The sequence below is a fragment of the Octopus bimaculoides genome, chromosome 12 (assembly GCF_001194135.2).
Source record: "Octopus bimaculoides isolate UCB-OBI-ISO-001 chromosome 12, ASM119413v2, whole genome shotgun sequence".
Classification (NCBI taxonomy): domain Eukaryota; kingdom Metazoa; phylum Mollusca; class Cephalopoda; order Octopoda; family Octopodidae; genus Octopus; species Octopus bimaculoides.
In genome coordinates, this window is record NC_068992.1 from 45,130,379 (window position 1) to 45,151,018 (window position 20,640).

General features: G+C 33.4%; 1 protein-coding gene across 8 annotated transcripts in view; it reads right to left on the bottom strand.

The window, feature by feature from the left end:
- Positions 1 to 20,640, bottom strand: part of LOC106870949 (uncharacterized) — a 98,829-nt gene that overhangs the window by 27,454 nt on the left and 50,735 nt on the right. For all 8 annotated transcript variants that reach the window (XM_014917192.2, XM_052972171.1, XM_052972175.1 and 5 more), the window contains 3 exons: positions 6,592 to 6,803; positions 3,108 to 3,143; positions 2,170 to 2,275 (listed from right to left, as the gene is read on the bottom strand). In XM_014917192.2, the coding sequence (XP_014772678.1) occupies positions 2,170 to 2,275; positions 3,108 to 3,143; positions 6,592 to 6,637 (188 nt within the window). In that variant the 5' untranslated portion in view covers positions 6,638 to 6,803. The remainder of the gene's footprint in view (positions 1 to 2,169; positions 2,276 to 3,107; positions 3,144 to 6,591; positions 6,804 to 20,640) is intronic.

Here is a 20,640-nt window from a genome sequence, read left to right on the forward strand (position 1 = left end):
ATTTGAGAAAGATGTCTCGCTGGTAAATGACGGTGTTAGAAATGGAAAGTAAACTTATAATTCCCGCCAATTAGAATGAGGTCATTGGTAACCATAGGTACATATATATGTGTGTATTTACGTATGATTGGCAGTGTGTCTGTTTATTTGACTCTCACTCTCCTTCATTTCTTTGTCTTTTTTCTTGGATCATTCGTAAACGTTCATAAGAGAAAGTAGCAATTGAAACGATGTGTAAGAGGAATAGAAATAGTTAATTTTAGAGGGGCAAAGTAATTTTGTATGTACTTTTAGTATCTGTCATTACAATATTGAAATGTGATTTGATACTGAAATAGCTTTCTTTTTCTCCTTCCTTTATTTTTGTATTTGTTGTTGGATTTTCCTTAAAGGCTCATAAGAGAAAGTAGGAGTTGAAAGGATTTGTATTAGAAAGAGGAAATTAGATTTTATTAGGGAGAAAATGTTTACTTGTGTAGTTTTAAGGATTTTATTCGCTATTAGGAATTTTTTGGAGTGAAAAAATGACGCAGTGACCTAACTTATTGTATTTAGAATATTAATTGCGATTGTTTAATCGAAGAAATTTGGAATTGTGTAAATGTATGAATTTTAAACATATACACACACAGAGAAAATCTGCCTTTTATAGTATAGATAGTCTTGCTTATGTAATATGTTGAGTTGAAACACTTTGATGAGCTGAAATTATCCAAGCAATTGGTAGACAGAATTTCCTTCTATAGGCATTAATCCTTTCATTTCTATATTCCTAAGCAAAATACACCCCTTAATGTGTTTCAATTAAATTTTAAAATAATTATGAATTTACACTGGTTTCAAGACACAACCCTTTTACTTATCAACACAATAATGTGATTTAGGAACACAATTTAACAAAAGGTTCATAACCAAATCTGCTTCATAATTTTTATCTCAAAGCAAATCTAATTACAGATAAATTCAACAAAATATAAAATTTTTAAAATTTTATTTAAACATCAGTGTAGACAGTGAATTATTAGCTAATATTCATTGAGTATACAACAAAATTTTAATAGAAAAGAATTGTGCAAATTACTGGATTATCTATCAGCTGAATTTAATGCACTTAGATAGGTGTACCATAAAGGTAAAACATGAACAAAATACTGGAATTTGCTTTTGAAGTAAATCAGGAAATGAAATACATGCCATCAACTAAATTAAATAAACTTAAATGTACATAAATACACAGAAACACATATATTAATGATTCACAATCCAAATTAATCAAACTTTGTCCTGCATCTTACAGGTAAACTAAAATTGCAGGTAAATAAAAACAAGGTAAATTTTTTTTTAATGTTTAGAAGTAAAATTTATACAAACACACACACACACAATATTCCTGAAAACCTTCTTCCATGTGGGAAACCCCGGTTTACATTCTGTATAATGACTTATTTCCACAATAATCACTTCAAAGGAAAAAGTAAAAAAAAAAAAAATAATCTAATGGCTTTGTTTCCTTAGAAAGACTGCAGCTAGGTCTACTATCTTCCTAAAAATAGCTAAGAATAATAGTTTTTAAATTCTTGCTATATTCAAGTGCAAATTCATTTCTTCATCACTATTAGAACTGTTGTCAGAATCATTTCACATTCAGAAAAAGAAATATCCAATTCATAAAAACACACTGGTTTTTATGTTTGCCATATTTTTTCCTAGATTTTTCTGTCTCCATTTGAAAATACCTTAAATTCAAACTCACTGCTTGACAACATGAAACTGGTATCCATTTTCCATCTGGAGCGAAACAATTCAGAAATTCGAAATGGCAAAAAAAATGGTAAAAAATGTATCCAAAGTTTCACAGCACTCGATATCATATACAATAATGTCTGACAGTGTAACTCAGATGTTTTGTATAGTGAAATTATGTGTTTTCACAAATGTACTAACAAAGTATACATTGAAATTCTCATTAAAATAGGAATAGGTAATTTCAGGCAGTTAAGGACAGTTTTGTAACAAAAGGATTAATATCTAAAACCAGATTTATCTATGATGCATTCAAAACATATTCAGACCTCTCTTTTACCATTCTTAAGATATTCTTGTCAGAATATGCGTCAATTCTCCTAAAAACCAAAGAGAGGAATTGTCAAGCTAGACTGTACAACTTACAGAACTGATTCTTCATTCCAAACAGGATTACCCCTAGGATCTTTCACAACTGATGTCCGATATTTCTTGTTTCCAAATCCAAATATCACTGAAAATTTATGGCGTCCTTCAAAGAAAATAATGTTTTTAAAATTATATTTTAGATATTACTTCATTGAGCAGTTGTAATTTATATATATATATATATGTACAGAAGATGATATAAGAATGCTGTACTGAAGTGGGGCTGCCCAACCAATACAGGCATGAAAATAAGACAAAGTTGATGACAACAATGACGATAATAACAATAGATATACAAATAAAAGGAAAAGGGACTCAACACACGTTGTACAGCATCAATAACAAACATTTTAAGGACATTCATTTGTCCAAGCATAAATTAGCCAAGCAGTTGCAGGGATTTGGGAAACAGTGCCAGTTTTCTTTATTTCACCCATTTCTTTACATCCCCAGCACACTAACTCCTTGCCCTTATTTCTTCCTAAACCATCTTACGGATAAAAATATTTCTGATAACATCTTTTACCTTTTATCTTTTACTTGTTTCAGTCATTGATGATTCAGTTCATAATTTCATCTTACACATGTGACATTCCCATAGCTTACATATAGGACATTACCATATCATACATTTGTGAATATGTGATATTACTACATCTTACGTGTTATTATCACACTTTATACATGTGATATAATCACATCACGCATAGTCTCATAAAATTGGATGTTTTGAGAAACAAAACTCATTACAATAACAAAATGCTAAAATATATTTAACTGGTGGTTCCTAGCCCAACATTTGATTAAAATATGGATCAAAGACTTTTCATTTATGAATAGAAGCTCCTTTAACCATTTCACCATTTCTCAATAAATTTTAACACAAAAAGACAGAACAGAAACATTAAAATAAAAGTAGCTTGGATCAATCATACCTGGTTTCTTCCCTTGTAATCCTTTTGCATTGTGAACTGGAAAAACAGGTCGAGAATAAATTATGTCATATTATTGCATTTTACAGACACACACACACGTATAAAGATACACACAAACACACACATCATTTCATTATGTGATACAGGAATATCTTTGGTTTTGGCTTGACATCCATTTATCAATGTCAGCATGGATGAGATGGTTTATTTGTTACAAGTGTCTTTACAGTTGGATGTTGTCCCTTCCTAATGTGAACTGTAAACTACTAGTCAACTGTGAAATAGAAGAGAAACCTGATTCTTGCTCATTTACAGAAATACTATCAGCAGAATCAAGTGCTTTGTTCAAAGAAACAACACTATAAGAGTCATAGTAATCTCTTAACTAATGACTATCATAGCACCACAGTAATCTCTCAACTAATGACTGTCATAGCATCATAGTACTATCTCAAATAATGACTGTAAGAGCATTATAGCAATACCTCAAATTACGGCTGCTATAATATCATAGTAAGATCTCAACTGATGACTATCAAAATGCTAAAGTAAGGTCTGAAGTAATGACTTTCATTGTGATGTAATAATAAATGAACTAATGGCTGCTGTAGTAATGCAGTAAGGACGTAACTAATGACTATTCAAATGTAACATTAGAGCCAAAAGTAATGACTCACACAGTTATCATATCTGTTACCATTATTAATTAATTTGTTGGTATCAGACAGCATGAAGAGTGGAACAAGGGACTAAGTGCATTGTAGTATTTAGTTGTGATACATTGCATCATCAGTTCAAATCTTGACATGGTTCAAAATCATCCAGCATTGATAAGATATATACCAGACAAATACTGGTGGTTGATTAAATCCAGTATACCCTCCCTCAATCTGCGTCCTTCCTACCATGGTCCTTCATGCACCACTGACCCTTGGAATTTTCTGACATTTCACACTCCATGACCCTTTACATTCCAAGGTCCTTCACACTCTATAACCTTTAGGGTACCACTGGTCCAAGAAACCTGTCTGGCTCTTTGCATACTATGGCACTTCAAGTAAAACTGTCTTTTGGAAGCCTATAGGCCCTTCAAAAATTATAGCCTACAGGCCCTTCAAACATTATAGCCTACTGATCCTTAGGACCCTCTGGTCCTTCATACTCACACATACTGTGGCCCTTAGAGCTTAATAGGGAAATTTTGATGATTTCATGACATATTACATAGGAATTATGTTTGTATGATGAATAACAACCATTTACTTGGGTGTTGTTGTTTGGCCCCATATCAATTCTGATCCCACTGACCTGTGATCAAAAACACTCTAACTATCCCAACTCATTTTCTAACAATGTACCAAGACCTATTTTACCCAATATGTAATTTTTATCATTAAGATGGCATAGGTTTGAGTGTAATTTAATAGTTATTTCTAGGTATAAAGAAACCACAATGTGGCAGAGTGCTCAATGACTTGTCCCTTTTCTTGTCAATGACTTGTCCCTCAACAGAAGGGAGATCAAGCATTCAGTGTGTATAGTTAGTGACCAAATGCCAAGGAGATGGTCACTGTATTTTAAGAAAGAATTCATGCCAAGTTAGTCTATTCCAGGTAACATTTCTTGGTGACCTCTGACCTATTTCTGACCAATGACAATACAGAATAGACTGTTCTGCTTGGATAGTGATGTGATCTCATGTACTATGACCAAGTAATCCATTTCCTTATTCATTAAACAATTGTGACTTTACACTAAAATATTTCACTAATTTTAAAATTCACTTGAAATACTTCAGCTTCAAATAAAATTTTATATTTTGAACCACAAATTTATAATCTTTATTTAATTTCCTCAGAAGTAGGAAAGGAAAAGGAAGCAGCACACAATTTGGAATTGACTTTTCAAGTGAATACCATATGATAAGGAACTCTAGAAAAATGCTGACCTTGAAGCAATGTTGGAATGTATTAATTACAAAATTGCAAACCTTTCAGATTATATCAGAGAAACTCAGCTGATAGGAATTAAGTCTAAAGACAAAATGTTCAAAGAATGGTAACAGAATTAGGCAATATCTTCTCAATATCATCATTTTAAGATTGCTATATTTAAAAAACAAAAATTCTGAAATGTTTAATTTGGTAATAGAACAGGGCCTTATTTGAAGCCTAAAATCCAAAAACAAGAATATAATTAGTAAAAAACGAATATGTAAGTTGGTGAACTTTTTTAAGATTTTAAAATAAAACCAAAAGCAAGAAAGATTACACTAGTGGCATGAAAGATGAAAAGCTTTGAGTAATCAAATCATTATAATTAAGAAAAAAGAAGAGTTAACAGGGATACAGACATTAATGAGAGATTACAAAATAAATAACTAGTAATATAAAACCAGTTACCAGAGCTGTGCTGTCTCTGACAAAGTTTTTAATAACTCGAAATCTGTTGCAGCAGATTTAGTTGACCATGAGGGTAGTGGGGTGTAAAGAAGCAAGAATAATGTCTTTATTCAATAAATTCCCTAAGAGAAGTTACAGCAGTCTCCTTCTCCAAGAAGTTGGATATCAACATCATCTAAAGTTTGAACTAAAACACACACTAACTGAGAGTGGTGGTCATGAAAATGTCCAACAAAAGTTTATAGTTGCTTCACTGCATGTGTGTGTGTGTATGTGTGTCTATATATATATATATATATATATATATATGTATATATATATGTTTGTCCGCCCACCATCGCTTGACAACTGATGTTGGTGTGTTTATGTCCCTGTAACTTAGTGGTTTAGCACAAGAGACCGAAAGAATAAGTACTAGGCTTACAAAGAATAAGTCCTGGGTTCGATTTGTTTGACTAAAGGCGGTGCTCTAGCATGGCCACAGTCAAATGACTGAAGCAAATGAAAGAATATATACATGTACAAATGTACATTTGTATGTATGTACATGTGAAATATGTAGGAGATATGGTTGTGATGATAAAGACATGTGATATGTGATGTAACAGTATGTGAGAGGTTTAAGGGTATTGTGAAAGGCCTGGTTGGAGGACCAACCTTCCAAGTTCTTTTACAGATAAGGCAACAGAAGATAAATGCATGTGATGATTTCATAAAGTGCAGCAGACCAATCCAACCCATACCTAAAGAGAAAGTAAGCATAAAAACACTGATATTGTTGATAAAGCAGAAAATATATTTTTTTCTGCTATATAAAATTAAAAGATTCATCAACTCTAGAACTTTTTTCTAGATTTTCTCACCATCTGAACAAACATTGCATACATATGTACATCTATGTGTGCGCATGCACGCCTGTGTGCGCATGCACGCCTGTGTGCATGCATTTATGCATATATATGAATGTGTATGTGTGTATGTACACACACACACACACAGATAAGCATACCCCAAAACAGACCAAATGATATAAATGAGAAATCTTAGATATATCAAAGTACAGAAATCTAGTTAATACATACCTATAACAGTCACTTGGTCAGGAATCGGCTGCTCACTCTCATCCATTAGTAGATTTGTTAAAACTAGTACATCTACGGCAATTAGTATAACTAATACTGTTGATAAGTTCAATGCTGTTTCTATGTCTACCACAGTTGGTACAATTGCTAAGTTGATTTGATGCAGCTCCAATATACCCTACGACATTCTTCATTTTCATCTTGGCATCTTTCTGAAAACAAAAAAGAAAGAAAAACAAAGCAAGTTTTTTAAACAATAGTGTTTCTTGAATATTCTAAGATGCCAGACAAAACAGGAGTGGAAAATAAACTCACTGAAAGTTATTGCAATATTTTTGTGGAGGTAAATTCAGAAAGAACAGGTTCAATTCCATGGAATATATGTTTCACAGATGTAAGAAGACAAGAGAAATACACATTTTTGCAATGACATAGTCAATCTGCAAAGCCAAGAAAGAGTAATAATAATAATAATAATAATAATGATAATCCTTTCTACTAAAGGCACAAGGTTTGAAATTTTGGGGGAGGGGACTAGTAAAATTACATTGACCCCCCAGTCTTTCACTGGTACTTAATTTATTAAGGACGAAAGGTAAAGTCAAACTTGGTAGAATTCTCAGAACATAACGCAGGACAAAATGCTGCTAAACATTTTGCCTGGTGTGCAAATGATTCTGCCAGCTTGCTGCCCTAATAATAATAATGATAATAATAAGTTATGATGATATTAAGTGTGATAATTAGCTAGGCCAAGCAAGAGCTTCCTTTTATTTCTAATAACAATTAAAATGGTCAATGTGCCATAAATTACTAACACCAATGCATTGTTGTCAATGAAACTACTTGTTAGTATGTGAATGCTATATAATTTCCCAACCTCGGACAAATAACAGTAAAGGTGACCCTAGTTGCAATTTCAACAAGGATAAAAGAATTGCACAGTGGAGAATCTCAGGTGAGTTGGTCTCATGGAACCAGGGGTGGTGATCTGAAGGAGGTCAGTATCAAAGAACCAGTGTTGGTTGTTACAATGGCAATGACCTCAGGTGAGTTTGTATCCCAGAACTGGGGTGTGGTGATCTTAGGTAGGTTGGTCTTACAGAAGTAAGGGTTGTGATCTCAAGTAGTTTGGCATCACAGAACAGGAATGGTGATCCCAGATGGATTGGAATCACAGAACCAGTTGTGGTGATCCCAGGTACATTGGTATCACTGAACTGGGGAGGTGATTTAAGGTGAGTTGGTATCACAGAACTAGGGGTGGTGATTTTGAAAAGGTTGCATCTAGGTCCCAAATGGAAAAACAAAATCTTAGTTTAGCATAACATAAATTGCACCAAATAATGGTAAAATCCATCCTAATCAAGAGGTCTGTCTGTTGGGGAAGACATGGTCTGACATAGAATGAAAAAAGAATTTAAATAAAGGCAATTCTATTGTGAAAATTGCCCAGCAACAACGGGCTGCTCAGCAAGTATATATACATATATATATATATATATATGTGTACATATATGTATTTATATACACATGCACACATAACAACTATATCAACAATATACTACTGCAAAGAGTTTCAAGCAGAACTGAACCAATTCTTCTCAACATCAACTTATGTCCTTTTAAAAGAAGTATATAAACTGCAAAGAAATATACAAATCTGTAGACACACACGTGTGTATGCATGTGTGTGTGTGTGTATGTATATATATATATATATATATATATAACACAACTAATTGATACAAAGACTTCAATTTAATTAAGAAAGAATGGAGAAAGACGAGAAAGAAATGTAGATTATTTCAAGATGGCATTATTTCATCATCAAGTTGAATATTTCAAGAATCTTTGACATAATGAGGAAATCTGAACAAGCATGAAAATCTCAAAATGTTTATCTTCGTCATTATTGTTGTTAATGTTGTTATTATTATCATTATAATTACTATCAGTAGTAGTAGTAGTAGTAGTAGTAATAGTAGTAAGTTGTGAAGAATCAAAACAAAAGCTAAGTACTTGGAAGTTGACATAGGTTGTTATTGATTTTGTGTGTGAGTTTGAATGAATGCTTGTGTGTGTGAGTGTGTGTGTATAAATGTCTGTATGTATGTATGTGTATGCATACATACATGTGCATGTATATATAGATACCCATACAAATACACCCATACCCACAAATATATATTATATAAAGATATGCACATGTACGTATATATATATATATATATATATATATAAAAACAAATAATAAATGAGTATATGCATATATACGTACAGGTATGTGCATACCTACGTCTACATGTATATATAGGTGCATATCTGGGTACACAAATTAAACCTGTGCCATGGAGGAATGTAGTGGCAGACAAAAAACAAGACAGGAAAACAAACGGAAAAGGCTTTGTGGCCAGACGTGGAAAATTATGTGTATATGAACGCTGTGAGGCACGAACTTGAAAGTGGGGACGAAGCAAGTTCGCGTGTTTGCTCGGCGATAGCCAAGGAAGAAAAGGATTAGTGACCGGAAGCATGTGACCATGCAGGGTTAAGGGAGAGAGAGAGAGAGAGAGTGGTAGAGGGAGAAACACAGGGAGTAAGTAGAAGGATGGGTGAGCAACGAGAGAAAGAGAGGAATATAGTAGTAACAGAAGGAAGTACAAGGGGGGAAAGAGAGAGATATAGTAGTAACAGAAGGAAGAACGAGAGGGGTAAAGAGAGATACGTAGTAGTAACAGAGGAAGAATGAGAGGAGGAAAAGTGATCGAGAAAGAGATAGAGCCGCGTCAGAAAATATAAAGTTGAAATAACTACTTACAACAGTGATGACGCTGGCGTTCGGTCATGTAAAAATACTTACATACATACACATATGCACGTGCATGTACATAATTTTCCACGTCTGGCCACAAAGCCTTTTCCGTTTGTTTTCCTGTCTTGTTTTTTGTCTGCCACTACATTCCTCCATGGCACAGGTTTAATTTGTGTATACAAATTTAATTTGCGGTCCGTGGGAAGAGCCGTTTTAACGATGTGTCCTGCCCAACTCTTCGAAACGCCGGTGTTAAAACGGGGGTAGCTGACGAAGGAAAATGTTCTCTATGTGGCTTGTGTGTTTTCTGTACTCTGGTTATTATTATTTTCTTGTCTACGTTTTGTTTGCAATGTCCTGTACCCAGATATATGTATGCGTGTATAAAGATATATTTGCATATGTGTGTGTATGAGTGCATATACACACATACATAAATAAATTTTTCTTTCCTTCTCTTCTCTCTCACTGCTACAAGTTGATACATGCTCTCTCTCTCTCATTTTGTTCTTTTTCTTATCAGCTGCTGCCAGTCAGTCAAATAAAAAGAAATATACTGATTTTCTCTCTTTTTTCTTTTCTTTTCTTTCCTGTCATCTCAACCCTGAAGAAGGACTTTGTCCAAAATGTGTGAAACTACACTCCCAACAGCAATATTCCTTTATTCCTTCTTTTATTCTTACACACACACACACTCAAGCACATCTATGGGCTAATTCTGCATTCAGTGTAGCATTTACTGACACTTTTTCTCAATGAAACTTATCTGTGTGTTGTACCATGTGTTTATCCTGACTGTTTTCTTAAAAAATCTCTGTAGCTAATTCTATAGCTTATATAGGATGAGTCTCATTAGGGCAACAGAATTAAAAGACTTTAGGGTGAGTCACATTAGTATCCTTAATTTTTTTCATTTTTCCTCTTATACAAGAAGTAAAAAGTCTGGTCAGGATACACAAGAATAAAACTACTAAGCTAGCCATTTCTAGGAAGTGAAAGCCAACAACACCCTGCACACCATCAAGAAGAGCATCGTAAAAAAATCTACACCAAACATTAACTCACTGGATACCAACCCACCTGAGACCACCCTTGGTTCTATGATACAAACTTTCTTAATGACTCATAGGTACACATTATTTTATTATACTAATACAATATGCTGCAAAATATATTAAATGCTTTTAAAAGTCAATATTGTGTCCTACTGTGTTAGCAGTGCTCTTAAATCACGTGTTAAGGTCATCTCTACAGATTTTCTATAGAAATAGCCAGCACTGATTTTATTACATTTCATATCTGAGACAACAGATGTAAACAATGAGATCAAAGATGAAAATAATGGGTAATGGGTACATATGCCAGAGTTCAGGAGTTTTTGCTTCTTCATCAGAACCCATCCATCCCATTAATCATCCACAAATTCTGCATACCCATGCTCAAATAGATTGTCACCACACATGCTAGTTAACCTGAAGCTGGGACCCTGACAGGTGCTACTAATCTGGGTCAGAAAAGACCTGTAAATGATATTGGCTAAGAGGTGATTCCACAGCCCTCAAACTCTGAGGTTCCTGAACCAGTACCCCATTACTGGATGCACTTTAAAATCATACCCAGGACATACATGCATACACTCATACTGACATCTAGTCATATTGGTATATTTAGAGTTGCATATGTGTATAATTAGGTGGGAAATCCCAAACAATATATGAACCTTGGCTGACAAACACTTCAACATACATTTGGACATATGTACACACATACATACTCTCATATATAATACATATAGATGGACATACAGATAGACAGGCATTTATACACACGCACACACACATATATATATATATACATATAAATCCAGACATAGACAAACAGCAGAAAGCAGGACTATGTTGTAAGGAAGAAGACATATTTCCTTACAATAGACAAGATATGATGGTAACAATATATGTGTTATGTGTGTGTGTAAGTATGTATGTATGTGTATATTGTGTGTTGGTTGAGTAGAATAAAGCAACCACATGTAATACAGGAAAGAACGTGATAATATATATACACAGACACATCTCAGGTAATTGTATTGAATAAAGTGAGAACTGACAGTGACATAGAATTTACGCATTCCATTTATAATGTCAACAATAACCTTAACCTACACCACCACCAAACCCTCACTAAAACCTGTATCCACATCGCCAACACCAGCACTACTGCTGCCACAGAGAATATAATTAGCACAGTTAATTAAGACTTACTCAAGTGTTACAAATGATTCATCATATATCACAAACACCTTTTAAGATCTATTTCTCCCAGCTTAATACTTACAAAGTATTTCAAATATCTGACTAACAGCCAACAACAATTATAACAGTTACAACAGGAACAACAATAACAGTTATATGAATCACTATTCAAATAGTAACAACAACAACAACAACATACTCTCCACAACACACACATAACAGGGAATCTCTATGTTGTTGCTTGACCTGCTAGAAATAGCGGCTAAAGCACACTCAAATTACAATATACTTTTATCTTTGATTTTTTTTTATCTCTGTTTTGTTTCAGTCATTAGACTCAGGCCATGCTGGGACACCACCTTGAAGAATTTTTAGTCAAATGAATCAACCTCAATACTTATCATTTTGTTTTCTTTTTTTAAGTCTGGTACTTATTCTATTATTTTGCCGAACTGCTAAATTATGGGGACATAAACACACCAACACCAGTTGTCAACTGGTACTGGGGGACAAACTCAAGCACAAAGTCACACACACATGTATATGTATACGATAAGTTTATTTTAGTTTTTGTCAACCAAATCCACTCACAAGGCTTTGGTCAGCCTGAGGCTAGAGTAGAATGGGAAAGAAAAAGACAATGAATAGATGGGATGGTCAAAGATGGAATATCTTGAATCATAGGGTCTGTTAGATCAAAGCTGGCAAAAACAATACACACACAGAATACAGCATACACAACACAATACCATAGACACACATTACACACACACACACTCATGCAACACAACATGCGCACACTACACAATAAACACACACAACAGAAGATAACAGCACAATGGTCCCAAATAGTCAACACAACACAACATGCAAATACAAACAACATTTCCCCCACAATTCTCACACAAAACAAAGGCAATGATTTTTTAAAATAATAGTAAATAAATTTTCAAATCTAGATTTTTTATAACATTTCACTTTAATCTTTCAGCATTTAAACCGATCATATCTGGCTAAAATATTCTATTTGTTTTATGTTTAAACTGGACAGATCTGGCATGTCACACCTACCTGAAAATGTCATTCTAATAATAAGCAATTACATCAAAATGTCAAAGCTACAAGATAATGCATTATTTATTCGAAATAACGAGAATAAATAAGCACATTTGATAAAATAACATTCACACTGAAGGATTAGTATACACCAATTAAAGCAGTGATGGTGACAGAGAACTTCAAATAGTAAGGGTAGAGCCCCTTCCCACAGAGTACAAGAACATCACAAATGGTATTGAATGGCCTGAAAATTTCAAGTAAAGAAATTTGTGGGCAAGAAGCAAGAAAAACATGATAACAAAGGTGTGAAAGGAACAATGGAAATTGGAGAAAAACACTGTAATAAATTAAACTGGAGTAAGTTTGTGCTGATGGGAAAACATGGGAAAATGACAAAAGACAAAATACAAAACAGCAGCAATTCACAAATGTGTGAAAATGTAAGAAACTAAAGTGAGGTGATGTAGCTAACTATATTGAATTACTAAAATGTGAATTGATATATGAAATAATTACATTTAATGACTGACATGTTAATAGATATATGAAAATAATAATTATATTTATTAAGTAAAATGTTAATTGATATATAATTATATTTAATGACTAAAATGAATTTTAAATAGTTTTAAAATGTTATAGTTTTAGTTCATACAATTAGAAGCAAACCTGTAACACATTTAAAGTTACAACTAAGAAATCTTTAATTAACCCAGACATCAAATTTAATTACTAATTACTATTATTATTATAACAGGAATTATTATTTAATCAAAACATATACTGAATTATTAAAACATCCAGACATCAATCTAAATTACTAATCAATCCAAAGATCTACCTGAATTCTGATGAGATGTTTAAATCTCTTCAAGATAGGCAGGAGAGACAATTCCAGATCTTAAGTAATCAAAATAATTAGAATGTTGATTAATCAAGACAGGGAAATATATTTTAAATCGGGAAGATATATTTAATTTTTAGCAGAAAAGGGACAACTCACAGCATACTTTGATATTATTAGATATGATTGCAAAACCCATTATAGTATACATTAATATTTACATGGAATTTCATGTGGCAAAATATAGAAGCAATATTGGCTAATGTATTTTGCTGCAACAAAATGGGAAATGAATCTGGACATGTGTTCTTCATATTGGAACCCTTCAATAGACTCACTGGAAACTTACAGATTTATTGACAAATAATAAAATTGTTAAGTAATCAAAGAGAAAAGTATATTCATTGGGTGGAAAGTAATGGAATTATGAAAGCATTAAACAATTCTGGCACACCATTGAAATAAATAACTACTACATTGTTACATATACAACCACCACCCCATGTGCACACACACACACACACACACACACACACACACACACACAGGTGTTTAAAGCAATAAAAAGTGAAAGTAAGATTCAACAATAAAAAAAAAAATAAAATATTGATCTCTAAAATAGATAGGCTATCACATATTCACATATTTTTCAATGAAAATGTTCTGTATCAACTCCAGTATATTACTGGTAATTTATATTAATGACTCCAGAAAGACAAAACAAAGTGAATTTCTGCAGATTTTAGTGGAATCATATTAAATTCATTTTAACTGATGTTAAGTAGGGTGGTAATATATCTTGCTGCATAAATAAAGTATATAAAACACATACACACACAATTCCTCAGTTTCAAGTCTTGTGTAGATGTGCTTTCCCATGGGAAATGTTTAAGGATTAAGGGATAGAAAAACACAACAGTGGAATATTCTATGATTTCCATCAAGTTACACTTCAAGATTAAACTTTTAGCAATTGTTCAACCAGTAGGCATTGAGGCAGAAGCATGTACTTACTTGTTTACTCTCTCTCTCTCTCTCATACACACACACACACACACACACACACACACACACACAGGAATATACAAATGCACTTTTTTATACAACTTGACATTAAAAATGAATGATCAAAAAAAAGAGGAAACAAAATATCAGGTAACAGAAGCCAATAATAGTAAGATAATCTGTGTTAAGTGTTGCCATGCCAACAAGAGAAGTCATCTTTGTTACAATAATGAAATCCCCTGTCCACTGGAGGCTGAATGTTTACATTTATAAATCATCATCAACATTATACTACATAAAGTACAACATAGCAGTGTTTTAATTCTCCCAGTCCTTCAATTATTTTAAATCAAATAGGTTTAGCCCAAGCTAGAGCACTGACTATGTATTTGAATCATTCCATTGTAGGTTGATCTTTCTAAATACTGGGCAAACACGAGGAATGTGAGTCTTAGAATGCAACAAAGAATAAATATTGCCAATATTCTTCTTCATTGAATTGTAGATATTGACTTTAGATTGAAAGTAGAAAGTTAAAGTGTCATTTGGGAATTGAAATGGAATCAACTTAACCATTATTTCTAACTTGATTTTCCAATTTTTTTTTCATTCTCTACAGAGCCAGGAATAATAAAAGACAAATAATTAAAAGAGAAGTTGTGAAACTAAATAAAACAGAAATAAAATCTAACACCCACAGACAGTGATGAATTTTAAACTTCCAATATATGGCAGACACTATTTAGTATAGACATGTCACATGAAGATATGGTAATTTCAGTTGAAGAGTATAAATTAATGAAGAGGTTATCAAAAGTAAGAAGTAGGGAAAGTAAATGTTTTATATGAGATAATCAGTTCACACTTTATAAGTTTAAGAGCAAATGAAAAAAGTCTAGAATCAAAGGACACTAGTGATGGTGTGCACTGATAAAAACAGTGGATGAACTTAGGTCAAACTGGGTGAGTCTGGGTGTTGTGAAGGTGAATTATGAGGTGTTGGATATGGTCCTTTATTGAAGAAAAAGGAAATGAGATGGGAGGCTGCAAATGAAGTTGAGGTGGATCAGAATAAAGAAAAGTGGAAAAGAACATTAAAGTAGATGGTGGATTCAATTTTGAAATGACTTAAGGAAAGAAATTAGTCCATTGTTGTTCTGCCAGTGGGAGATGACACTTTTTTTCATCAAACTGATAAAAGAAAAATAACTGTGACGCAAGATGTTGAACTCCAGTTCAAATTGTCATAAGATTAAACTGAGACCAAGATGTTGGATACTGACCAAATGATATTAACATCAAACTGAAACCAAGGGTCACTGACCAACTGATCATAACATCAAGCGAAGATTAAAAACTACTGACTAAATGGCATTAACATCAAAATTTACAGTAAGAACGGCTTCAGAAGCCAAAGAATTTCTCTTGACAAATGGCTATGATGCTCCCCCACTATTTCTGCTCGTAATCGGAGATATACATATCATCAGTCACCAAGGGGCATGCTCAACTGATTATGGTCAAACAAATGACAAACAAATCTGTGATATTGAGCAGAACATTTGTTGTAGCCCATCTTTTATATCATAACAAAAATATGTACATGACAACACTTCCAATCAGTTAAGATCAAAAGCCATGAGAGCCAATGCCTTGAACTGCATCAGAGCACTGTTATCAGTATTTATTATTATTATTATCATCATCATCATCATCACCATCATCATTATTATCATTATTATTTCATATAATTGATGGTAGGATTAACAGAATTGGAGAAATTTATTAAAACACAAATTATGTGGGTGTTTGTGCATGTGCATTTGTGTGTGTGTTCACATGTTAGTGTATGTCTGTATGTGTGTGTATTTTTTTTTTATATTATGTGCACCCCCACCATTAATCTATATCCATGTTAATCTGTGAAATTAACCTAATCTCATCCACACTACCATCATCGATTAAACCAGAAATATGAATGAGTAATCTACAGACAAGACTGTTAGGATTCATGTCACTAAGTAAATATGAGAAAAATAACGGCCACATTCAAAATGGTGTATTTTACGTGCCACCTGGACTGGCTCCTGTGCAGGTGGCACGTAAAATAGACCATTTTGAGCATGGCCGTTGCTCAAAAGTGTAGGTATGACTGTGTGGTAAGATGCTTGCTTCCCAACCACAAGTTTCTAGGTTCAGTCCCATTGCATGGCACTTTGGGCAAGAGTCTTCTACTATAGCTCAGGCTGACCCAAGCCTTGTGTGTGGACGTGGTAGATGGAAACTTAAAGTATTTGTCTGCACCACCATCACTTGACAACCAATGTTGATGTCTTTACATCCCCATAACTTTGCGATTCAGCAAAAGAGAACAACAGAATAAATACTACAATTACAAAGAATAAGTCATGTGATCGAAGCATTTGACTAAAACCCCTTAAAGTGGTGCTCCAGCATGGCTGCAATCAAATGACTGAAACAAGTAAAGGAAAGATTATAACCTATACGGTGGTGCACCAGCATGACCGCAGCCACTTGGCTGAAACACATAAATAAATAAATAAATATATAATATATATACAACATATACAATATATATATATTTAAAGAGAAAGAGAATGAGAGAGAGACTCAGAGACTTTTATGCTTTTGTTTGGATTGTCTCTCTTTCTCAGGTTTACAGGTTTAGCATTGTTATAAGGTTTGGCTGGAAACAATGTTTATTGTGACATTTCTATAACAGACAGAAGAAACCAATGAAGCAAGTATTGTCACCATTTCTGTCTGACATAACTGCAAATCTAATTATCAATCTCCAAAATGGCTCAGTGATTAGCAATACAGAGTACCTCTCCAAAAGTCTCACAACAGAAAACGTTCAAAAATAAGAGAATGTCAAAATCTTGTTTGATAATTTTTTTTCAATACCAAACTTTGCAGAACTATCCAACCCTTACCAGCAGAGTAAAATTGATTACAAGGGAAATGGAAAGTTAAGAAGAAAGAAATACTGAAAGAAAATTTTGATTTATCCATAGAAAATGTTTAAAATCTTTAAAAAATGGTAATATGAAGAGAGGAGAGAAAAAAAATATGTCTAGTAAAAGCGCCATCATTTCTGTGTGTTGTTGCTGGTCTGAGATTTCAAAAAGCAAAACTAAGAGATGCCTATTAAATCATGCTGAGATAACTTATGAGAGAAAATCAACAGGATATTCTATAAATATATACATAACAACAACGAGAAAGCCAACAACACAGTGAGACAATGTCGACAGTTGATATATCGAGAAGTTGGAGCCATAAAACAGATGAATTATGGCAATAAATTCAGGGTTTAATATCTGTTAATGGAACATATAGGTGGATGAGAAAGATCTGTTTGTAGAAATAAAACAATGGAACTAAATGGATGAGGATGGGAAGGAGCAGGAAGAGGAGGCTGTTCAATAAACAGTTAAATATCAGTCCATCATTTTTAATAATCAATATCAATCATTATTCTCCTCCTCATCATTGTCATCATCATAATATATTGTCACAAGTAGCACTGATCTCTTCAAAAGTAGCAATCTCATTTTTTAAACATTTTTCACCATCTAAGGTGAGTTATGATGGCTGTAGTCTGAAGTTATCACTAAATAATTACCACTGTTACTAACATAAAGTACCCACCTATAAATATTATGTATCCAGCTATATAAAGTACCCAGATCTATAACAAAATACCAAGCTTCAGATATAATGTATTCGGTTATAAATGTCATATAAGATATCTAGCTCTAAATATAACATGTCAACTATAATTATAATGTACCCAGCTATATAATGTAAAGTACCAAGCCACGAATACGCTATAAGTATATTATAATGTCTCAAGCTACATAATGTCATGCACCCAACTCTGAATACACTACAATTTACTCACTCAGCTATATAATGTAATGTACCCAGTTCAAAATACTGATCCATAGCTATAGCTTCTTCTTTCTTCAATACAGAGCAGCTTCAAAGCTAATTATGTAACAACATATGACCTATATAAAACACAAAGACTAAGACTTCAAGGAAAGTATCGTTGGTGATTTGTTGAAATATAACAGCCCCATTTCAAACATGGTGATTCAACACTTACACACAGCACAGAAAGAAAAGTTCACTATATCATATGGCAATTAAAGAAAGGCCCAACTCATTACACAATACACTCTATCTATGACATTAGAACTCACTAGTCACACTTTAAACATGATATCTGTTATTTTACAATTGCTGAACCTATATGTACATAGCAACAATGTGCTTTACACAGTTCTATAAACAAATAGTTCAGAAGCAGATCTGTAATGCTGAACCCAAAGTTGACACATTAAAATGCTACATAACATTAATAACTGTTTATCATCACAAAACTGAAATGTATATATAATCTAAATGGCAGTCATAAAGCTACATGTGTAAACGTCAGTAAAAAAGTTTGTATAGAAAACAACAATGTTGACAAGACAATATTAATAACTTAATATTTATTACAGAAATATATGTATAACAAGGCTATATTCCTAACTCTTCATTACTACCAACATACAGTCAGGCAAGAAGACATCATTAATAAACATCAACACAATGCCAAAACATTAATACAACAGCAATACGCATCTACACAGTAGCAGTACACATCTGCATAGGAACAATACACATCCACACTGTAGTTGTGAATAGCTATACACATCTACACACATCAGACTACATACAATATATACAGGGTGCATAAGATACTTGAGAATATATTTATGTTTATAAAAATATAGATATATAATAACAGATTTATTTATCAAAAATGCTATGAGGATAAAAATAAACCCACTTTTCTCTAATGTTATTCAATAAAGCCAACTTCAACCTCAACAACTGCTTCTATATGAGATCTAAGTCATTTATATGGTCGAATCAAGTGGTCCTGGTTCATTTCGGACATTACTCTGACTATGGCAGCTTTCATAGAATCTTTGGTGTTATGAGTGTATTTATTGACCTCTCTCAACAAACTTTGTAGACCTCCTTACAAACTTTGTAGATGAAAGATCTGGCAACTTTTAAAAATCAAAATATTTCTAAATCTCTATGCTTAGCCTTTATAACTACAATAACAGCATGCCTCTTAATTTCTTGAGTAAGCTGAGGGTCTGCCATTATTATTTTCTGAAACAAAGATTATACAGAGTTAGCAAAAAATGCAGCAATTACTCAAAACAGGCATGTCCTCAAATACATACGCACCCTGTATATACAAATACAGGCACAGGAGTGGCTGTGTTGTAAGTAGCTTGCTTACCAACCACATGGTTCCAGGTTCAGTCCCACTGCGTGGCACCTTGGGCAAGTGTCTTCTACTATAGCCTCAGGCCGACCAAATGTCTTCTACTATAGCCTCAGGCCGACCAAAGTTAGAGACTAATAGAATAAATACTAGGCTTGAAGACAAAACCTAAGTCCAGGGGTTGATTCGTTCAACTAAAATTCTTCAAAATGGTGCTCCAATATGGCTACAGTCTAACAACTGGAAAAAGCAAGCAATAAAAAGATAAAAATAACAGTCTTTAATCTATACTTATATGAATAGCTAGATCTATCAACAGTCTTTAATCTATAATGATGTAAATAGCTAGATCTATCAACTATCATAAGTCTTTATTCCACATCCATATCAAAAGTTAGATCTAACATTAGTCTTTAATGCATATTAGTATGACTAGCCAGATGTATCAATTATCAATAATCTTTAATTCATATTGATATGAATAACCAAGGTCATCAGCTGTCGAACGCCGACGAAGGGAAATAACCCTGAAATCCGGATACGTTCGTGCTGCTGGTCGAGGTGAGAGGGATAACTCCCTTGGCAAACAGGACACAGTCGTGTGTCGATAAGCCAGCTGGAGGAGATGTCCTCCTGGGGCTAAAAGCAACAGTAACATCCACCCCTAGGGGTCAGCCACACTTAAGTGGCAATATACTACACTTTATCGTGCAGTTACTGTTAATACTTCATTTAGAGAATTAACATTGATATG